The sequence below is a fragment of the Pelecanus crispus genome, chromosome 5 (genome assembly GCF_030463565.1).
Source record: "Pelecanus crispus isolate bPelCri1 chromosome 5, bPelCri1.pri, whole genome shotgun sequence".
NCBI classification, from domain to species: domain Eukaryota; kingdom Metazoa; phylum Chordata; class Aves; order Pelecaniformes; family Pelecanidae; genus Pelecanus; species Pelecanus crispus.
Genome location: NC_134647.1, coordinates 36,161,039 through 36,180,259, shown reverse-complemented (window position 1 = coordinate 36,180,259; position 19,221 = coordinate 36,161,039). Strand labels below are relative to the sequence as shown.

Below are 19,221 nucleotides of genomic sequence, written 5' to 3'. Positions count from 1 at the left end.
TCCTCAGGGACAGGGGAACAGAACAGAGCTGGCAGATCTTTAAGGATACCTTCCATAGAGCACAAGAGCTCTCAGTCCCCAAGTGTAAGAAATCAGGCAAGGAAGGGAAGAGACCAGCATGGCTGAGTTGAAACCTGCTGGTCAAACTAAAGGGTAAGAGGGAACTGCACAGGCAGTGGAAGCAGGGACAGGTGTCCTGGGAGGAGTACAGGGAAACTGCCCGGTTGTGTAGGGAGGGGGTCAGGAAGGCCAAGGCGAGGATGGAGCTGAATTGGCAAGGGATGTAAAGAATAACAAGATGGGCTTCTACAGGTATGTCAGCCAGAAAAGGAAGGTTAAAGAAAGCGTACCCCCCCTGATGAACAAGAATGGCGACCTTGTATCAACAGCTGAGGTACTCAACAACTTCTTTGCCTCGGTCTTCACCAGCAACCTCTCTCCTCACCCCTCCCAAATCGATAGACCAAAAGATGGGGAGCAGGGGGGTAAAGCCCCTCCCACTGTAAGGGAAGATCAGGTTTGAGACCACCTGAGGAACCTGGATGTACGTAAGTCTATGGGACCTGATGAGATGCCTCCCAGAGTCCTGAGGGAATTGGCTGATGTAGTTGCCAAGCCACTCTCCATGATATTTGAAAAGTCATGGCAGTCAGGTGAAGTCCCTGCTGACTGGAAAAAGGGGAATGTTGTGCCCATTATTAAAAAGGGAAGAAAGGAGGACCCTGGGAACTACCAACCTGTCAGCCTCACCTCTGTCCTTGGGAAGATCATGGAGCAGATCCTCCTAAGCTATGCTCAAGCACATGGAGGACAGGGAGGTGATTCGAGACAGCCAGCATGGCTTCACCAAGGGCAAGTCCTGCCTGACCAACCTAGTGGCTTTCTATGAAGGAGTGACTGCATCAGTGGACAAGGGAAAAGCAATGGATGTCATCTACTTGGACTTCTGTAAAGTGTTCGACACAGTCCCCCACAACATCCTTCTCTCTAAATTGGAGAGATATGGGTTTGATGGGTGGACTGTTCAGTGTATAAGGAATTGGCTGGATGGTCGCATCCAGAGGGTCGTGGTCAATGGCTCAATGTCCACATGGAGACCACTGACAAGTGAAGTCCCTCAGGGATCCGTACTGGGACCAGTGCTGTTTAACACCTTCATCAATGACAGATAGTGGGATTGAGTGCACCCTCAGCAAGTTTGCAGATGACACCAAGCTGAGTGGTGCGGTTGACATGCCAGGAGGATGAGATGTCATCCAAAGGGACCTGGACAAGCTGGGGAGGTGGGCCTGTGTGAACCTCATGAGGTTCAACAAGGCCAAGGGCAAGGTCCTGCACCTGGGTCAGGGCAACCCCTGATATCAATACAGGCTGGGGGATGAAGGGATTGAGAGCAGCCCTGCAGAGAAGGACTTAGGGGTGCTGGCAGATGAAAAGCTGGACATGAGCCGGCAGTGTGTGCCTGCAGCCCAGAAAGCCAACCATATCTTGGGCTGCATCAAAAGAAGCGTAGCCAGCAAGTAGAGGGAGATGATTCTGCCTCTCTACTCTGCTCTGGTGAGACCTCATCTGGAGTACTGCGTCCAGCTCTGGGGCCCTCAGCACAAGAAAGACATGGACCTGCTGGAGTGGGTCCAGAAGAGGGCCACCAAAATGATCCGAGAGCTGGAGCACCTCTCCTATGAGGCCAGGTTGAGAGAGTTGGTGTTGTTCAGCCTGGAGAAGAGAAGGCTGCAAGGAGACCTTATTGTGACCTTCCAGTACTTAAAGGGGCCCTACAGGAAAGATGGGGAGAATCTTTTTAGCAAGGCCTGTTGTGACAGAACAAGGAATATGGGTTTAAACTAAAGAAGAACAGATTTAGACTAGACATAAGAAAGACATTTTTTTACAATGAGGGTGGTCAAGCACTGGAACAGGTTGCCCAGAGAGGTGGTAGATGCCCCATCCCTGGCAACATTGAAGGTCAGGTTGGCTGGGGCTCTGAGCAACCTGATTGAGTTAAAGCTGTCCCTGCTCACTGCAGGGGGGTTGGGCTAGATGACCTCTAAAGGTCCCTTCCAACCCAAAGCATTCTATGATTCTGTAATTCATCTCTCTTCTGGCACACCTTTAAGCAAGCTGCTTAAAGGTATTCCAGAGCAAGCTGCCTGACTTGGGTCCAGGGTCACCACCACACCAAACAGTTCCAAGGCAAAGCACTTTTCTTTTTTTTCCCCCTTCTCCTTCCTTTCGCACTCTACAAGGCCCAGTTGCCAGCCCTCATTCCAAACAGCATTTCCACCTTGGCCTTGCCGATACCCTCACGGACAAGGCGACAGCTCACCGCCGAGCGTACGGTTCCCAAGGAACGCTTCCACTGAGCCAGGACGTTGCCCGTTGCCCGTTGCCCGTTGCCCGCGGAGGGTGGGCGGGCGGAGGGCCTCGGCGGACGCCGGCCCCCTCACCCGTTACCGCCACTGGCGGCGGCGCAAAGTGCGACAGCCCCGCCCCGCCCGCACGCGCGCGCGCGTGCCTCAGGGCTCGCGCATGCTCACCGGCGCCTGCCGGGGAGGAAGCGCTGCTGATTGGTGCCGCCGCCCGGCCCTGCCGCACGCCTGCGCCAGGCTGCCTGCGCATGCTCCGTGCCGCCCTTGCCGCCGGTGGGTTGGTGCGCGTGGTGGCCGGCGGGGCCCCGCTCGGCGGCGGGATGTCGGGGCGCGCGCCGCGGCAGGAGGAGGGGGAGAGCGCGAAGCTGCGCTATAAGGAGGAGCTGAGCCGGAGGGTGAGCCGGGGCCCCACGGACACGGTCCCGGCCCGGGACACGGCCCCAGCCCTACACACGGCCCCAGCCCTACACACAGCCCCCCCGGTATCCCCGCGGCGCTCTCGGCTGCCTGGGGCGGGCTGAGGCGCGTCCGGGGCCGTGCTGCCGGGGGTGGGGGGCCGGCGGCCCCGCGAAGCCTGTAACCTCGGGCATGATCCGCGGGAAGAAGAGGGGGGCGAGTGCTGTCAGGAAGCTGGGGCTCCCGTGGCACGGGGTTTTCATTATCGGGCGCGGGGGAGAGCGGCTGCCGCGCAGCGTCGGCGTCGCTGTTAGCTCACTTGTCAAATTGGGGTTTTTTGGTTCTTACTGTGCCAGGTTGAGCTTGAAATGTCAGGTGAGTCGCAGTGAGGTTTTTAGCTGCAGTCTCTACTTCAGCTGTATCTGCTCCAAAAGTCCCAAGGGCTTTCAGTCAGAGGCCGGCACTCCTCATAAATCTGCTGTTTTCCGTGTTGCCAACAGCTTTGTTTAGTGCAAAATCTGTCAAGTCCTATGGAACTACTTTCCCTCAAAATTAATTATTTTCCGTATGGACATACTACATAAAGTCAGTGGTGTTTTTGATTGCCTGGGAAGCAGTAAATCTAGGATGTCAGAGTATTGCAGGTTGTAATTTCTGTTACGTTTAAGTGGCAGCTTAGTCCGTGCCAGAAGATGACACTTCTGGTTTTTTTGTTGGAATTGCAAGTATAAGACATTGATGTAGCTGCTGGAAAAGTTGTCTTTTCTGTATGACACATTCAGTTTGGCTAACCTAGCTCTGCGGTAGCTTTCTGTTGTTGCACCAATTCCAGGAGACACAAAGGAAGAGCAAACAAAACCGTACTGTTTGTTTCTAATAAAAAGTGTTAAGTGCCTGCTGACCAGATTTTGTTCTATTTGTTTGCTTTTGTCACAGTCCTCCTGATTGCTCTTTAGCATTGACAGCTGTCATTGTAAAAGGAAATGGGAATACCTGCCACCTCTGCCAGTGCAGTTGAACAGAGTGGTAAATCCCACCAAGGAAGTTTGCGCAAAACTCCAGAGTCATAGAAAGGCTTCCATGGCTCTTAATACAGTTTTAGGGGGCTGGGGTTTTTATTTGTTTCATTTTGAATCTGGAGCATACCTGTGATTATAAAGTGTATTGTAGATACTATGCTGAATTTTGTTTTTTAAAGTTATCTGATGTTTTATTAGTGGTTTGCATGTTTTCTTTTCTTCTGGGGGAAAAATGTGATCTCTGATTATAAATAGTTAGAGGTGCTCTGGCTTCCCAGTAGTGATTGCTTTTGAGGGAGAAATACCAATCCATGCAAGGTAACCCATTTCTAGAGTGGTTATTTAGTATTTCATTTTTATATCTACTTCCACATTGCCTTCAATGGTCCATTCAGAGAACAGCAACTATATATGCATGTAGCTGTCTTAAAATATCACTAAGCGTGTTCGCCACCAGGATTGTAATACAGTGGTTTATTCTTAATAATTAAATTGAAGTGCATCTTTTGCCTTTCAGATTAAAGAACAGAAGGTTATAGTTGATGAGCTTTCTAATTTGAAGAAGAACCGGGTAATTATTTACAAATTTGCTTTTGACTATTTCATTTTAGCATCAGAGAAATAAGCAGAGAGACAAAGAGGGGAAAGAAAATCATAGCGCTGTCTTTAATTTGGTTTAATACAGATTTTAGTACGGATGTGGTCATATGTTCTCAGAATAATCTGTCCTCCAAATGACTTGATTATGTACGCTTGTGCAGCGTAACACAGTACGTTGTTGGGCTTTTTTTCCCTTTTATGTTTTATCTGAGTTATTTCATCAAGGTGTTTGAGTTGATCAGAAGACTTTGTGAAGTATTCTTACTTTTTGTGTGTATGTGTTTTAAAATAGAACGTGATCCCTCATGTATGAGGAAAAGAGCAATGCAGAATAGTCATGGGTTGATCATGAAATGGTTTTGGTGGTACGATATGAGAATGTTGGTGTTGTCAGGGCAGAACTTATCCTTTTGGCATAAAAGTGAAAGGGGTATCTCAGTGGGCTTGCATCAGCTTCTGCTGCGGTGTGGTTGCCAGAGTTTGTTACTTTGGCTTAATGCAGCATTGTTTGTGTTTTACAGAAAGTTTATAGGCAGCAACCCAATAGCAACATATTCTTCCTTGCAGACCGAACAGAAACGCTATCTCAATGCAAAAGTAAGTTTGCAGTGTAAAAGTTGATCAAATAGTTAACTATTTAAAAGCTGTATTTGTAGCTGTTAATGATTTCAAAGGTATATTGAAACGAAAAACTGGCAACTGTATATCAAATGCAATGTGGACTTCAGACATGTTCTTGTTTTTCTGGATTGGATAAATGTGAAAGTGTTTCCGCTTGACATATAGATGTGATAAAAGAGCAAGTGCTGAAGATGTAGGAAGAGCAAGAACGTCTGCCCCACAGAGGAGTTGCTGTTCTCAGTGCCCTTTGGGAAGCTGTATAGCGCTTTGTCCCTTAAAAAAAAAGTCTAAAAGTTGCATGGGAAGAGCAGGAAGAAAATAATGGCAAGTTAAACTGAAGGCTAAGCTAGAAATCTTTAGGTAGTTAAAAGAATGGATCTGTGCGATTATGAAGAAAGGAGAATGGATGACAAAGAGAGTTGATGGTTGAACGAACATTAGAAATGTATAAATTTATCTTCTGGAATGAACAATTGCTACTTTCATTTTCCTTTGATTTGAGTTAATAGTGTTGACATTTTAATTGACAGCTTGCTTTTCTTATTATTACAAATGTGTAACTCTTGCTGATTATATAGGCAATAGTTGGCCATTCCCCTAATTCTTGTACTTGTAGTGTGGCTTTCTTTGGGAGAAAAAAAAAAATCATAATCTTTGTATAATTAAAGAAGAATAAGCTACAGTGAGCTATGTTTGTGTTACATCAATACTATAACACTTTTGTTACTTAGTGTTTCATGTTTATCTCTAATTGAACAAGTGGCTGGAGTTACTCATTTCTTAGATAATACTCTTAAACCTAACTACTCAAAAACTCACTAACTTGTCAGGTAATGAAACTGATTATTCATGTATTTTTCTCTTACACAGATACGTTAGATGAATTAAAGAAGGCACATCAGGACATGGAAAATTCAGAAAAGACTAAAACCAAGAAATAGTCCATCTGAATTCAGAGTCACAATGTGTGGCATTTGTTGCATTGTTACCTTGTGTAGCCAGCATGCTATTCATGATTTCTTTAATGAAGACATACTCTGCCGTCTTAGAAGACGAGGACCAGACAGTAGCGAACAGTTGATAAAAACTGCATCTGATCTCTCTTATGAGTGTCTGTTTTCTGGCCATGTACTTCACTTGAGGGGACTGCTGACTCCTCAGCCCCTGGAAGATGCCAATAACAATGTTTTTCTTTGGAATGGAGAAATTTTCAATGGAGTGCATGTAGGAGATCTAGAGAACGACACTGAAGTAATGTTTCATCATCTTGCGTTGTGCGATAGTGAAGCGGACATTTTGTCACTCTTTTCATCACTTCGGGGTCCATGGTCTTTTATTTATTATCAAGCATCTAGACACAGTTTATGGTTTGGTAGAGATTATTTTGGTCGTCGTAGTTTGCTTTGGCAATTTAGTAATGAGGTTGGCAGTGCTTTCTGTCTCACATCTGTAAGTGTTTATTCCGAATCAGGTAACCAATGGCAAGAAGTCCCAGCATCTGGAATTTTCAAAATTGATCTCAAGGCTTGTGCAACAGCTAAATCTTTGTCTTTAACATTGTTTCCATGGAAGTACAGCTGCACAGAGAAAACAGTAGAAGAAATATTCATTAATGTTTTGGACCAAGTTTCAAAAGATGTACCGAACCACATACCTCTCGTCATGAATGAATCAAAACTATGTCTCAGAGCACCAGTTATCCCCTTAAATAAAACAATTTCTGAAGTGTTAGGTGAATGTCCAGGCACTAATATTAACAGCATTGTCCATATGGTTTCAGAAGAAACCCTTCAAGGATTCCTTGCAGAGGAACACAAGAAAAAATTAGTTCATCAGTTTATTGATGTTTTAAATGAAGCAGTGAAGAGACGGGTTTTATCTCTCTTTAGAGATGAAGATCAGAAAACAAGAGAAGTCCCGAGCATGTCTCATAGGAAAGCACACATTGCAGTGCTCTTTTCTGGTGGCATTGATTGTATGGTTATTGCAGCCCTTGCTGATAAACATGTGCCTTCAGGGGAACCAATTGATCTTCTCAATGTAGCTTTCATGATAAAAGAACAAGCTAAGCAAAAGGGTACTGCTAAAAAACATGCCAACCGGGAAGTACAGCTTGATTTGCTTTGTCCCCAAGAAAGTTGTAAAGATCTTGATGCTAAAACTGGTACTCATTTATCTTGCTTTGATGTTCCCGACAGAATCACTGGTAGGGCAGGACTGAAAGAATTAGAAGCCATTAACCCTTCAAGAACTTGGAACTTTGTGGAAATTAATGTTACGGTAGAGGAATTGAAAAAAATGAGACAACAGTGCATTAATCACTTAATTTATCCACTGGATACAGTCTTGGATGACAGCATTGGCTGTGCAATTTGGTTTGCTTCCAGAGGAGAGGGTTTTATTACTAACCAAGGAGAACTGAAACCATATAAGAGTCCTGCAAAGGTACTGATTGTTTTCTGCCTTATGCTTGACCTATCAATGTAAAAACAGTTCTGTTGTTTCAGAAATCAGCAGGGGTCTTTAATATTCATAAGGCTTCTGAAATTCAGTGGCAGAATGTAGAATAGTTCTGTACTGATAATCTTTGTGTAATTCTGGGGTTAAAAACTGCATTCAGTTCTTTTGTCATGTAATGTGTATGGCTTTTCGTTAAGCTTGAATGAACAACAGTGTGACTAGGAAAAAAGTAACAAGTCATCTATTATTTTTGGTGTTTCAACTCCAGTAATGGGTAACTGTTACGCAGTCCAAACTGAATACAGGTTAACAAATTTAGAGATCAACATTAATGAAGTATTAAGTAATACTGTTTTGTGCCAGCATCCCAATGGCTGTTAAATTACTAGCTTGTTACTTAGGCACGCTATGTGACAAAATTGCAATTAATAATGGCAGAAAAGATAACTACTTGGAATCTTTTGTAATTAGAGTTTGATTGAATGACGGGACTACAAAAAGTAGTTCTTTCTTTTTTGTAATTTATTTTCATGTATGTGGTTTCAGGTAGAATCTTTTTAGTAACTATATGAATTTCTTGGGAATTTTATTATTTTTTCTCATTTCCCAATTCGTGATGGTTTGTGTAGGGTAGAATAAACTGTTTCATTTCAGGAGTTTTCAGTTCACTGCTGCCTTTGCTTTCTGAGGCTTCTATTACTTTTCTACTAATTGCTAGATCTTAAAACCACAAAAACACAACAACAACAAAAAACCCAACAAACGCAATAGTTTGTGTGAAAACTACTGCTGTAGAACACAGTTGATTTAGTTGACTGATCTACTTAAGGATGTGCATCTCAGGTTTGTGAAACATAGAAATTCATCTTAGGTCCAGAATATGTTGAAATGGGTCATGAGTTAATAAAACACAAAGGGAAATTGTCATTTCCCATCAGTTACTTACTACTGTGCTCAGGTAAAAAAATTAGTTGACCAGTAGCTGGTGTCAGATTAGTGAAATGCACTTGACTTTTTATGTTAAGAGACTTCCACTTTTATAGTGACTTGCTATTGAAAGCACAGTAATGGACCAGATGTAGTAGTGTTTTTCTCTTGATAACATTTTATGTGCTTATCGTCGAGTAGACAGAACAGGATGACGCATTTTTATTTCGTGTAATGCAGTTGTTAGTAACCCAGTAGCTGGTAAATTAATAATAATCTGGGTGTACATTCAGATGACTATTTAGAACCTACGACATACTGCGTAATCTGCGACAACAATTTTTTTTTTATAAAGGCTGGTGCTTAACAAATGCTGTTTATTGTAATAGAACTAACAAAGACGTTCCTCAAAGATACTGGTCTGTTTGTGATGCGCACAACATTATTTTGGTGTTTTTTCCTTGCCTTGGTAGAAATGTTCGTGTGTACTTTTAGGTCTGATTGTGAACCTACTTAAAGTTTCCAGTGACTTTACTGGGAACTGTTCCAGGCTCTGTAAAGCAGAGTGTAAGGCAGGCGTCATGATAGGCAGCATATTTAGAAGATGTGTATTAAAGTTATTCACCTTAAGATGCAGTTAAACATTTAAGATCTGTTACATATTATTAGCTTGCATAGATATTAAGAAAGATTTCTTTTATTCTGTTTTCTCAGGTTGTGCTTACAGGAATTGGAGCAGATGAACAGCTTGCTGGGTACTCTCGACATCGTGTTTGCTTCAAAAAATATGGCTTAGAGGGTCTGAAAAAAGAACTTGAAATGGAGTTAGATCGCATTTCTTCTAGAAATCTTGGTAGAGATGACAGGGTTATTGGTGATCACGGAAAGGAAGCCAGGTATTATTGTTTTAACATGAAACAAAACTGGTTTTGCCAGTTAGATTCTGTTTTTAACACTCCCAACAGAAAGCTTGTTGAAACTTCTATGCATTTTATTGTCTTTAAGTTCTGTTGCAGTTTTGTTACTGTGTACTGTGTTGTGGGGTTTCTTTGGTTTTGTTTTTTAAAAAGTGGTCTGTAGTCCTGTGGGAGAGTTACTTAAGGAAACTTAGCAACTTGAACATTGGATTTCCATCTGGAAGCTTTAAGAAGCAAGAACAGATGTTGAAATAGTCAAAATCAAGTTGGTTTTATCATTTTAAGTGGAACAGTCTTCTGCGCAACTTTGAAGTGTTCTGGTGTGGTCATTTGGGGACTGACTTTGGAGAGTGACAGCGTAACGTGGAAGCCATGTATTCCTGTCCATGCAATAAAGGCATGATCAACATCCACTGCATTTCCTGGTTGTTATGTCAGAATAGTTAAAGAATAATTTTACTTGAGTTTACTTCCTCAGTGCTACCACCAACTTGCAAAAAAATCCCGTAGGTGGTGTCCAGTAGCAGAGGCCACTGAGGTGCATGAAGGGTCTTTTCACGTGATCTTTGTGCCAGTGTTTTTCCAAATCTGTTCTTAGTTGCACGGTTTCAGTTTAGCAGTTGCAGTGCTGGACAGGCGATGCTGTTAATCATGCTTGTGGTTAGATATGAATGCCTGGAATTCGGAATGTTGTCAGAAGTTAGTGTGTAAATATTTTTGTTTCAAAGTTAAAGTGTAGCTTCATACAGTATTTTTAAATACTTAGAAGTGATCTTGAGAAGTGTTAGTTTAAAATTTGTCTTGCTGTTCCATTGCATTTTCTGATTTTCTTCATATTTTTTGTTTTGTATAAACACAGCATTTCTAATGCTTGTTCTTACTCTTTTCTTTGCTTGAGTTTTGAAAACTTCCAGGCTTCTGAGTTTAAACATGATATATTATGTTTTCTTTCTCCAAGGCAGTGTAACTGCTTTGCAGACTTGCCTCAGTACTGTGACGCTAACATTCAAGGTACATCTGTAGTTAAGAATTGACACAGACTCTGAAGTCTTTCCATGTGGTAAAGGGGAAAACCAAGACTATTTGTATGAAGTTTTCAAAGGGTCTTTCCCCATGTGTATCTTTCCTTTAGGTTTCCTTTTCTTGACGAAGATGTTGTTTCATTCCTCAATACTCTGCCCGTCTCAGAAAAAGCTGACTTGACTTTACCTCGAGGAGTTGGTGAGAAATTGATTCTGCGCCTTGCAGCCAAGGAGTTTGGCCTTACAGCCTCGACCATTTTGCCAAAAAGGGCTGTACAGTTTGGATCTCGGATTGCAAAACTAGAGAGCAACACTGAAAAAGCATCTGACACATGCAGCAGACTGAAGTTATTTTCAGCAGATGAATTATAAAGCTACATCTTGAGATGTTGCATTTATCCTATATGCAAATTCAGTAAAAGTTTGGAGTTTTCTTAGAATGTTTGGTCTGGTTTTTTTACACACTTGGACATTATTATTAATCATCAAAGTAATATATGCAGATGTGTAGTTGTACTAGAGACTCACTATGAATGCACCCTTGGGGAGAAAGGGAGTACTGGGGTCTGGGGAAGAGAGGATAGCCAGAGGTTGGCTTTCCCACCCTTCCTAAACAATGTCAGTGTCACAAAAAGCATATTGAATCTGTCACATCTGTCACATTTTCCTCTGTTGTAGAACAGGGCCAGTCCTGCAGCTCTGCTTTCGGAGAGGGTTCAGGTTATGGTTTTAGAAGGGAGGGCGTGGTGGGGAGCTGGCCTGGGTTGCCAGAGCCAAAAGGAGCTGAAGGTCTTGGGCGTCATCGCCTCTTGGAGATCTGCCCTCCAAGCATCATGCTTGCCCTTTCGTTACTAAACAGACGCCCCACACATGCCCTGGGTGTTTTGGGCCCATCCAGGGCAGCGTCCCAGTCTTTGGCCAGTTCCGCAGGGCTGGGTTGGTTGCTGGTCCCCAGCCTGGGGCTCTCTCTGCTCCCAAACTGGGAAGCTCCCTCCAGGCTGTTCTTTGTCCCTCGTTGGCTCCCCTAGTTTGCTGCCTCTCCTTTTAGCTTTAGCTCTGCTACTTTTACTTCTAAAGTTGTAAAGCATCCATTGTGTACTTCAAGGAAGATCTCTTTTAAACAAAACAAAAAAAGGTGTCTCAAAAAAAAAGGGCACGCTGAGTGAGTATGTGGATGCAATCATGGGGTTGAAATAGAAATATGAATGGACTTTCTCTGAAGAGAACCTTGAGTTAGCTTGTTTTTCTAATTGTGTATGGAAGGATTGCAAAGGTAATGCTGTAAGAACAACTGGATACATGCTCTTCAGTGTTTTCGGTAAGGTTGGAGCTTAGTACTCAACTTGCTACCTTACAGTTCTTGTTTTTTGGTTTGTCCAATTAAGTAGAAAAAGAAAAAATCATACCGGGGGAAAAAAAAAAAAATCTATTTTCATACAAAGCATAGTATGTCTATTTCTACAAAGTATCTCTAAGGGTCTAAGTAGATTTTCAAAATAATTTGTTAAGTCTATAAAGAAATTACAAAAATTTAAGCTTCAGACTGCTTCAAAGCACTGGCAGATTTCTTACTAGTGCTCCGAGGAAAATTGACTCCCTAGTACCTCACCCTGGGATGTTTGCAAGAGTTCTTGTATCATGCTCTAAAGCAGGTGGAGATTGGACCCAGAGGAACATTAGGCTGGCGAAATGCGACTATTGTTCATTATTTGTTACCTCTGTAGTAGTGTTGCAGTATTCCTAGAAGTTATGTGTCACCGAGGTCCCTAAGAAAAAAAAGAAGTTGTGCTTTTTATATCTATGCAAATTGTTTATTTTCCAAACTACGAGGCCTCTGATATTTAGAGAAACATGAGAAATAATTTTGGAAGGCTTCTAAATAGTTTTAGATAGTAGGAAGAAATCATGTAATTTGGTGTTGGCAAGCTTTTCCATTTTTCCAGTTATTCATAAGAAATTAATTTATTCTTATTATTTATGGTACACATATTTATAGAGTTTCCTGACAAAATGTTTGGTTCTGGGGGGTGGGGGAGAAGCCATTTTAAAATACTTGATGTATTGAAATCAAATTGTTATAATATTTTAGAGCAACCTACAGCAATGTTACTGACTTTTAATCTTGTCCTTAAAAGCTTTGTTGTTTTCTTGCAAATACTAGTATAGTTCTTGATTAAGTAATATTCTCTCTCTTTTTTTGGTAGGCTCTGTAGGTATTGTATTTTAGAAACTGGAGAATACTCTTGAAGAATGCTCAGGCCTGGTAAGTGTTCCCTAGAGCTGAATAAAATGATGAGGCAACCTGCTTGTCAAACTCAGTAGCACAGAAAAATGCTAGTGCCTTGTTTGCGAAGTCTGACAAAAGTAAGTAGCAAGAATGGATTACTACCATGTCCTCCATGTCCTCTAGGCTTCAAAAGATGGCATACAGTGCTCAGTGGAGATTCCCAGTGGACTGCTGGGCCAGCTAAAAAATTTATGTACACAGACAGCAACTTTGCTAGCACTGCTGGATTCAGATATGCCCTTGTATTATTAAGAAGTCCATCAGATTTTGAGAGAATTGGCTGTTGGAATTTGCTGTTTAAACCTTCCATCGGTTCAGATGCAAATTATCATCACAGAACTTCTTGTCAGCTTCCTCCAGCTTACACCGACAGAAAAACTGGACAAATTTTGATCAGTGTTGATTGCATGGCAGAAGTTTGGGGTGTATATACCCGAAGAGAAGTGTGTTGGGTTCTTTGAGCTCTGGTGCTCTGAAATAGACATTGATACTGATGGGAAAACCCAAACAGATGGAAATATTTTTTGAGTTTTTGTTCAGGAGGCAAGTACAGAAACATTCCTATTAAGAAAATACCTAATACTGCATGTAGTTTATACATGGCATTCCTATAAAGTTGGGATTATTACTCAAAAAAATACAATCATTGGATCTCATGCGAAATTATAAGCTGATAGGAAATACTGTAAATTAACACTTTTCCAAAAGAGCTCAGCTTCCACTGTGTTATTTAAGTGACTGGTCGGATTTTCAAAAGTCCTCAGTACTCTGGAAACACTCTTTTAAGAATAACAAGAGCTCCAGGCTTCTGAATTCTTCAAAATACATCTCTAAAGACACAGGCATATATTTTTCCTAACATTTTATATAGTTTTATTTATATTATTTGCCATGTCTGTATAATTAAGGTTTAAAATTATTATATAACGTGGAGTTAGCGACAAAAGAATCTTCTAACTTTCTAACATATAACTAGTAATTCCCAGTGTATTAATAAAAATGTACAACAGCAAAGTACATCTGACAAATACGTTTTAAAACTTAGAGAATAACGCTTACATTTAGGTGGTACAAAATGTAATGTATATTTTTTTATGGCAGACAACAATAGTGTTCTAAAAGGTTTCATTTGACCTTCTAGAATTTTGTACTCATTCCTGATTTTGCAGGTCTAGTGGGTATTTTCACTAAACATGATTTTGAGGGAACCTGTGATGAAAGTACGAATGAAGATCCAACTTACAATCCAAACAGTACTGAAAAAAAAAGTGTCTTTTATGCAATATGCTGATAATATGCTATTTAAATTGACACTTGGCACTACACAAGTTGAGCTACATGAAAATCTATTTAGGGTTGATGCAGTGAATATTTTCACCAATGGGATAAGATTAACAGGGGCCTATTAAGATACAGTAACATGTCAGTCTGCAGCAGAGGTTAGCTCTTCAGCAAAAGCTTCCGAAGAAACAACTGGAAGAAATCATAGCTTTCTGCAGGAATATAAAGTACCTCAAGTTAATGAACTCTGATTCCATTTTTACTAGGGTTTAAAAAGAAGATGGAAATCCCAAATTTAAGTAAACGTCTTCAGTCATATTCTAATAAGAAAACTAAATTTACTGATTTTTTAAATTCAAATTTGACATTGCTATTTTTATATCTTCTAGATATTGTATCTTGTAGATTTTTATATGTTTAAATGGTAATATATCTCTCATATGTTAAATACTAAAATAATGTGTTTTACACTGTTGCCATTGCTACTTCTAAAAAAGGAAAAAACCCACCCACATCTTTTTTTATACCTTGTGGAGTTAAAACTGAAAGAATTGCCCCTGGGTTGTCCTTTTTTTTTTTTTGGGGGGGGGGGGGGGAGTTTCAAATGTCAACATTTTCAATATGCACAGAATGAGTATTTTTATGTCCACAGACGAAGCAAGTTTGATGTAAAGGATCAGTAAAGGATATTTTGTTAAAGACCATGATTCTAGTTTGCTGTCTTTCTTGTAATGTACGTGTGCACATGTCTTTACAGCTGATAAAGTATGAGAGAATATTGTACTTGGTTAAAATTAGCATCAGAGATAAGGAAAAAAATGCTTGCTCCAGGAGTTAATAGATTTGTCTAGACTCTGTTGTTGCTTGGTGTCCTGGTTTCAGCTGGGATAGAGTTAATTTTCTTCCTAGCAGCAGACATAGTGCTGTGTTTTGGATTTAGTAGGAGAAGAATGTTGATAACACACTGATGTTTTAGTTGTTGCTAAGTACTGCTTATGCTAGTCAAGGACTTTTCAGCTTCCCATGCTCTGCCAGGTGCACAAGAAACTGGGAGGGGGCACAGCCAGAAGAGTTGATCCAAACTGCCCCAAGGGCTATTCCATACCATATGACATCATGCTCAGTATATAAACTGGGGGGGGTTGGCTGGGGAGCAGCGATCGCTGCTCGGGAACTGTCTGGGTATCGGTCGGCGGGTGGTGAGCAATTGCATTGTGCATCACTTGCTTTGGATATTATTATTATTATTATTATTATTATTATTATTATTATTATTATTATTATTATTATATTGTTATTATTATCATTATGATTTTACTTTATCTCAATTATTAAACTGTTCTTATCTCAAGCCAGGAGTGTTTCTCACTCTTACTCCTCCGATTCTCTCCCCCATCCCATCGGGGCAGGGGGAGTGAGCGAGCGGCTGCGTGGTGCTGAGTTGCTGGCTGGGGCTAAACCACGACACTTGGTTGTCCAAGTAGCTGTTATAGACTAGGCTAACACAGAGTTCACTACTTATTTCTCAAATGAGCATGCTGTAACAATATTTGCTGCTAATACTGAGCTGTGCAAGCTGGCACAAGGTACCTTAATCATAAGGACAGCATCGCCCTAAAAGAAGATAGCCTTTAGGTGGCATTTTTGGATGGCAAAATAGAAGTCTGGAGAAGGATCAAAACAGGTTCACCTGAGAAGGTATAAACTATTCCCTGAGGGATGCCTCTCATTAGATATGGGTTTAATTTGCTGTGACATGTGCAAATGGTCTGTATAAAGAGGCAAAGCACTTCTAAATATGAAATTAAATCAAAATTATAGATACTTCAGCTTCCATGTTTGCTGATCATTGGCAAGCTTCTGAAGCTGCAATTCTGTCGGTCGTTTTATTGATGTAAGCAGTTAGGTATTGATGTAAACAATCCTTACACCTGATTTAGTAACTGTTTCCTCATAGGCTTCCTGTTGTGCATCAGGCTCTGAGGCTCAGTTGTTTGACATGGATATGCCAGGTAGAGAACACTACCCCATTCCACTGATGGAATTTGATGGTAAGAGGTAAGGAATGTGCACAGGAATATAGATACTACAGTATAGTCTTTAAAATAATACAAGTCCTTTCTGACTTCAGATTGGCATTTACTTAACTGAAATTGCTGAGTATATTATGAAGGTTTGAGAGGAATAAAGATTTTTGTAGCTTGATAAAATGTATTTTGATTCCAGTTTGATTTTTTAATTTTTTTTTTAATGGATTAAATGACACTATAAAATACTAGTTAAAAGTTCTGTACATATAGTACAGTTGCTGGCAACATACAGGGTTGCTAGCTAAATACTGTGCAACCATTTGTTTTGTAGAATGCAGTTACTTTTTCTGGAAATAATGAAAAGGAAGTTCTGTAGAAACAAATGAAAAACATCATTGTTGATCAAAATAACTTGGTTTTTTTGCTGCTTTAAATTCAAGCATGTCAAAATATCCTCACAAAAGCACTACAGAACCAAGGTTTAAATTGTAAACAAGCAGAGACTGTGGTTGGAGGTTTTTTTTCCCCCTTATTTGAGCACTGTCAAACTTTAAAATGTCCTATAGGAGGCAGTGGTTGTATTACTAGATGTAAGAAAACTGCTCGTCTTGCTGTAGATACATTAAATTCCAAGTAAATTGTTTCAATTGTACTAACCACTCTAAAACTTACTCAAAGATATTTCATAAATTATTTTTATGTTTAAAATCTTACCAATTGTTTGACTGTTACGGTTACTGAATATACTTTAATACCAAAATGACTCCTGAAGTGATATAAAATGATTACATTCTATGGGTTTTAATAATATCCAGAAGATAACAAGCAATGAGGACAAGGTGTATATGTTGTGTACAGGATAGCGGTGTAGGGCTGCAAGGGATCTCCAGGGATCATCTAGTTTACAGCCTTGTTCTGAGTGAGGAATGAGGTATTTGCAGAGCATTCTAACAGTTATTTTAATACATAATATGCAGCGATTGAGGAATCTGTTTCAATAGGTAATATGCTCCATCACTTCCCTTCCTTAAAACAGAATGCTTTTCCTAGCAGTTTTTTATGCCTTTTCTATGAATGAAGCTAAATACTTTAATCCTGCCTGCAATGAAGAACAACTGAATACTGGTTTTATAACTCATTTTAATAGATTGAGAGTTCCTCAGTATATCAACTTCATTGTTTTAGTCAGCCTCTTACTGCAGTAAAAAAACCCAACCCTGTATTTCTTCTCTTTTATGTGTTATTCATATAATAAAAGACCAAATATACGCCTCTCCACACTATATTGTTGATTCATTTAGATTTGATTCCATTACTGTCCTATAAATCTACCTCATTATTCCTAGTTGGTATTTTGTATTTGCTTGTCTTTAAGTGTACTAGTGTACTGAATTTTATTTAAAAAAAAAAAAAAATCACTGTAAGTAGGTTTTCAGAAGTGCTAGCAGCTGCTTTCAAAACGGTATAAGCTGCAATTTCACCACTTCCTTTTGTGCTTTCAATTTGCAGCCACAAATAAAAAAAAAAATGCACAGAATGAGACATTGAAGCAAACCTTTCAAGACCTTATGTGCCCTATAATCACAGTTCATCAAAAGGCCATCAATAACTAGTCACTGAGCACAGATTTTCAACCATGTAATCTGCTTTATTTGATTTACTGAGATAGGCCAGGAAATTGTTTTGATAGCATTTCTAATTTCTTTTAACAAAGCACCTCCACCTAAAAGCCTTCACTGTAATTACTGGGGGCATTGTTCCCATGTACTTGTTTTGGAAGAGCTTTAAGTATTTTTTTAATTTAAAAAAAAAAAAAAAATTTTGCTGTGTAAACTCTCAAACACTTGAGATGAGGTAAACATAATAGTGATCCATTAACTGTATTTGTAGTATCATGCAAGAGAATTTCTGTGGTGTTAGAATCAAGCCGTCTGGCCCAAACAGTAGATTTGGGAGGCTTGGGACATACTGGAACCACTCCACCTCCAGTTCATAAGGTTGGATCCCCGATGGGAAATCTGTATTGGGTTTTATCAGCATTTATTGTATCAAAAAGCACAGCTATTTAGGGATTTCTTCCTCTTCAGTGTTCAGAAAGTTTGGAAGCAGGGAGAGACTTTTGAGCAGCAAGACTGACTGGCTTGTTGATCCCAAGGAAGGTACAACCAGCACTAAAAACTGGGATAATTGAGAGATTAGATGTAATACAGAGGAAAAAAGGTTTTGCTCACTATTCATTTCACAAATTCTAGTCTTTCATCTATGCTAAAATCAGTGAGCCACATGCATAAACATGCTGCTGAATAGGGCCTATGAATGTGATATTTAAATTTATTAAATATTACTTTACCAAGAAGATAAAGTACTTGTAGTTGAAATCCCATGAGACTCCAGAAATGCTGTGGAAGAAGATGTAAATACTATGTACTCTTCCAGTGCTTTCTGCTCAATGAGGGATCTTAACCTTCTTCCAAAAATTAAGTATTGGAGAAAAAATAACACATGCACCTTGTTAATTTGTTACATCTAGCCCTTGATTTAAAAAAAAAAAAAAATTTTTTTTGAAAAACAGGCAACTTGTTTGTTTGTAACTGTCCCACAAATCCCAATTACTTGTTTGTACTTAAATGGAAGCAATTCTAAAGATATGCATTATGAATTAGAAAACTTATTGAAGAGGTGCTGAATTCTTGAAGTATTTATTCCAGTAAATAAATAATAATAAATAATAATATAAATAAATATAAATAAAATAAATAATAATGTAAAAGTGTATTAGATTGATTATCAAAAGGCAAGGTCAAATAACCCATTATTCACGTCAGAACTCAGAACTTGCATCTTAGCAGCTCCCTGACACTGTGATTAGATTTATTGAGCTGTTTATAAAGAAAGGAAAAAATTAAAAGGCACTAGCCCTATACCCCAAAATTTTAATTCTAAGACTGGGCTTCTCACACCAGCAGCAGAAAATTAGGTACTGTTGAAATTGTACTGGCGCAGCTAACACATTGAGATCTTCTTGAAAATCTGTGCTCTCTCATGTTCACCTTCTGTAACTTTTCAATCATGGAAGGCATGGATTTTTTTAACATGTAAATTATAAACCTTATATGAATTATATATTATATTGTTAAATTATAACATATTATAAATATATAAACATTATTGTAAGTTTTAAAGTGTAAACAATTGAGATATTTTCATTTGTGTAGATTTATTATTAGAAAGTGCTTTTTTTTTTTTTTTTGTTATTGTTTTAATACCTAGAACTCTTAGACATTTGTGGAAC

The 19,221-nt window shown here is 39.8% G+C and overlaps 2 protein-coding genes across 2 annotated transcripts; both read left to right on the top strand.

The window, feature by feature from the left end:
- Window positions 1-2,689: 2,689 nt before the first annotated feature.
- Window positions 2,690-5,946, top strand: ASDURF (ASNSD1 upstream open reading frame). Its single transcript, XM_075710932.1, has 4 exons — window positions 2,690-2,764; window positions 4,302-4,355; window positions 4,906-4,981; window positions 5,876-5,946. The coding sequence occupies exons 1-4, from the start codon at window positions 2,690-2,692 to the stop codon at window positions 5,944-5,946; spliced, it is 276 nt and encodes a 91-aa protein (XP_075567047.1).
- Window positions 5,947-5,968: 22 nt separating this feature from the next.
- ASNSD1 (asparagine synthetase domain containing 1) lies at window positions 5,969-10,776 on the top strand. Its single transcript, XM_009493625.2, has 3 exons — window positions 5,969-7,450; window positions 9,107-9,288; window positions 10,442-10,776. The coding sequence occupies exons 1-3, from the start codon at window positions 5,969-5,971 to the stop codon at window positions 10,701-10,703; spliced, it is 1,926 nt and encodes a 641-aa protein (XP_009491900.1). The 3' UTR covers window positions 10,704-10,776.
- Window positions 10,777-19,221: the final 8,445 nt, after the last annotated feature.

Excerpts from the sequence above, each read along its gene's own strand:
- ASDURF (XM_075710932.1), top strand. The coding sequence starts at position 2,690 with ATGTCGGGGCGCGCGCCGCGGCAGGAGGAGGGGGAGAGCGCGAAGCTG. Across the intron at positions 2,765-4,301 it reads AGGAGGAGCTGAGCCGGAGG|ATTAAAGAACAGAAGGTTAT; the intron begins GTGAGCCGGGGC and ends TTTGCCTTTCAG. Across the intron at positions 4,982-5,875 it reads AACGCTATCTCAATGCAAAA|ATACGTTAGATGAATTAAAG; the intron begins GTAAGTTTGCAG and ends TCTCTTACACAG.
- ASNSD1 (XM_009493625.2), top strand. The coding sequence starts at position 5,969 with ATGTGTGGCATTTGTTGCATTGTTACCTTGTGTAGCCAGCATGCTATT. Across the intron at positions 7,451-9,106 it reads CATATAAGAGTCCTGCAAAG|GTTGTGCTTACAGGAATTGG; the intron begins GTACTGATTGTT and ends CTGTTTTCTCAG. Across the intron at positions 9,289-10,441 it reads GATCACGGAAAGGAAGCCAG|GTTTCCTTTTCTTGACGAAG; the intron begins GTATTATTGTTT and ends TCTTTCCTTTAG.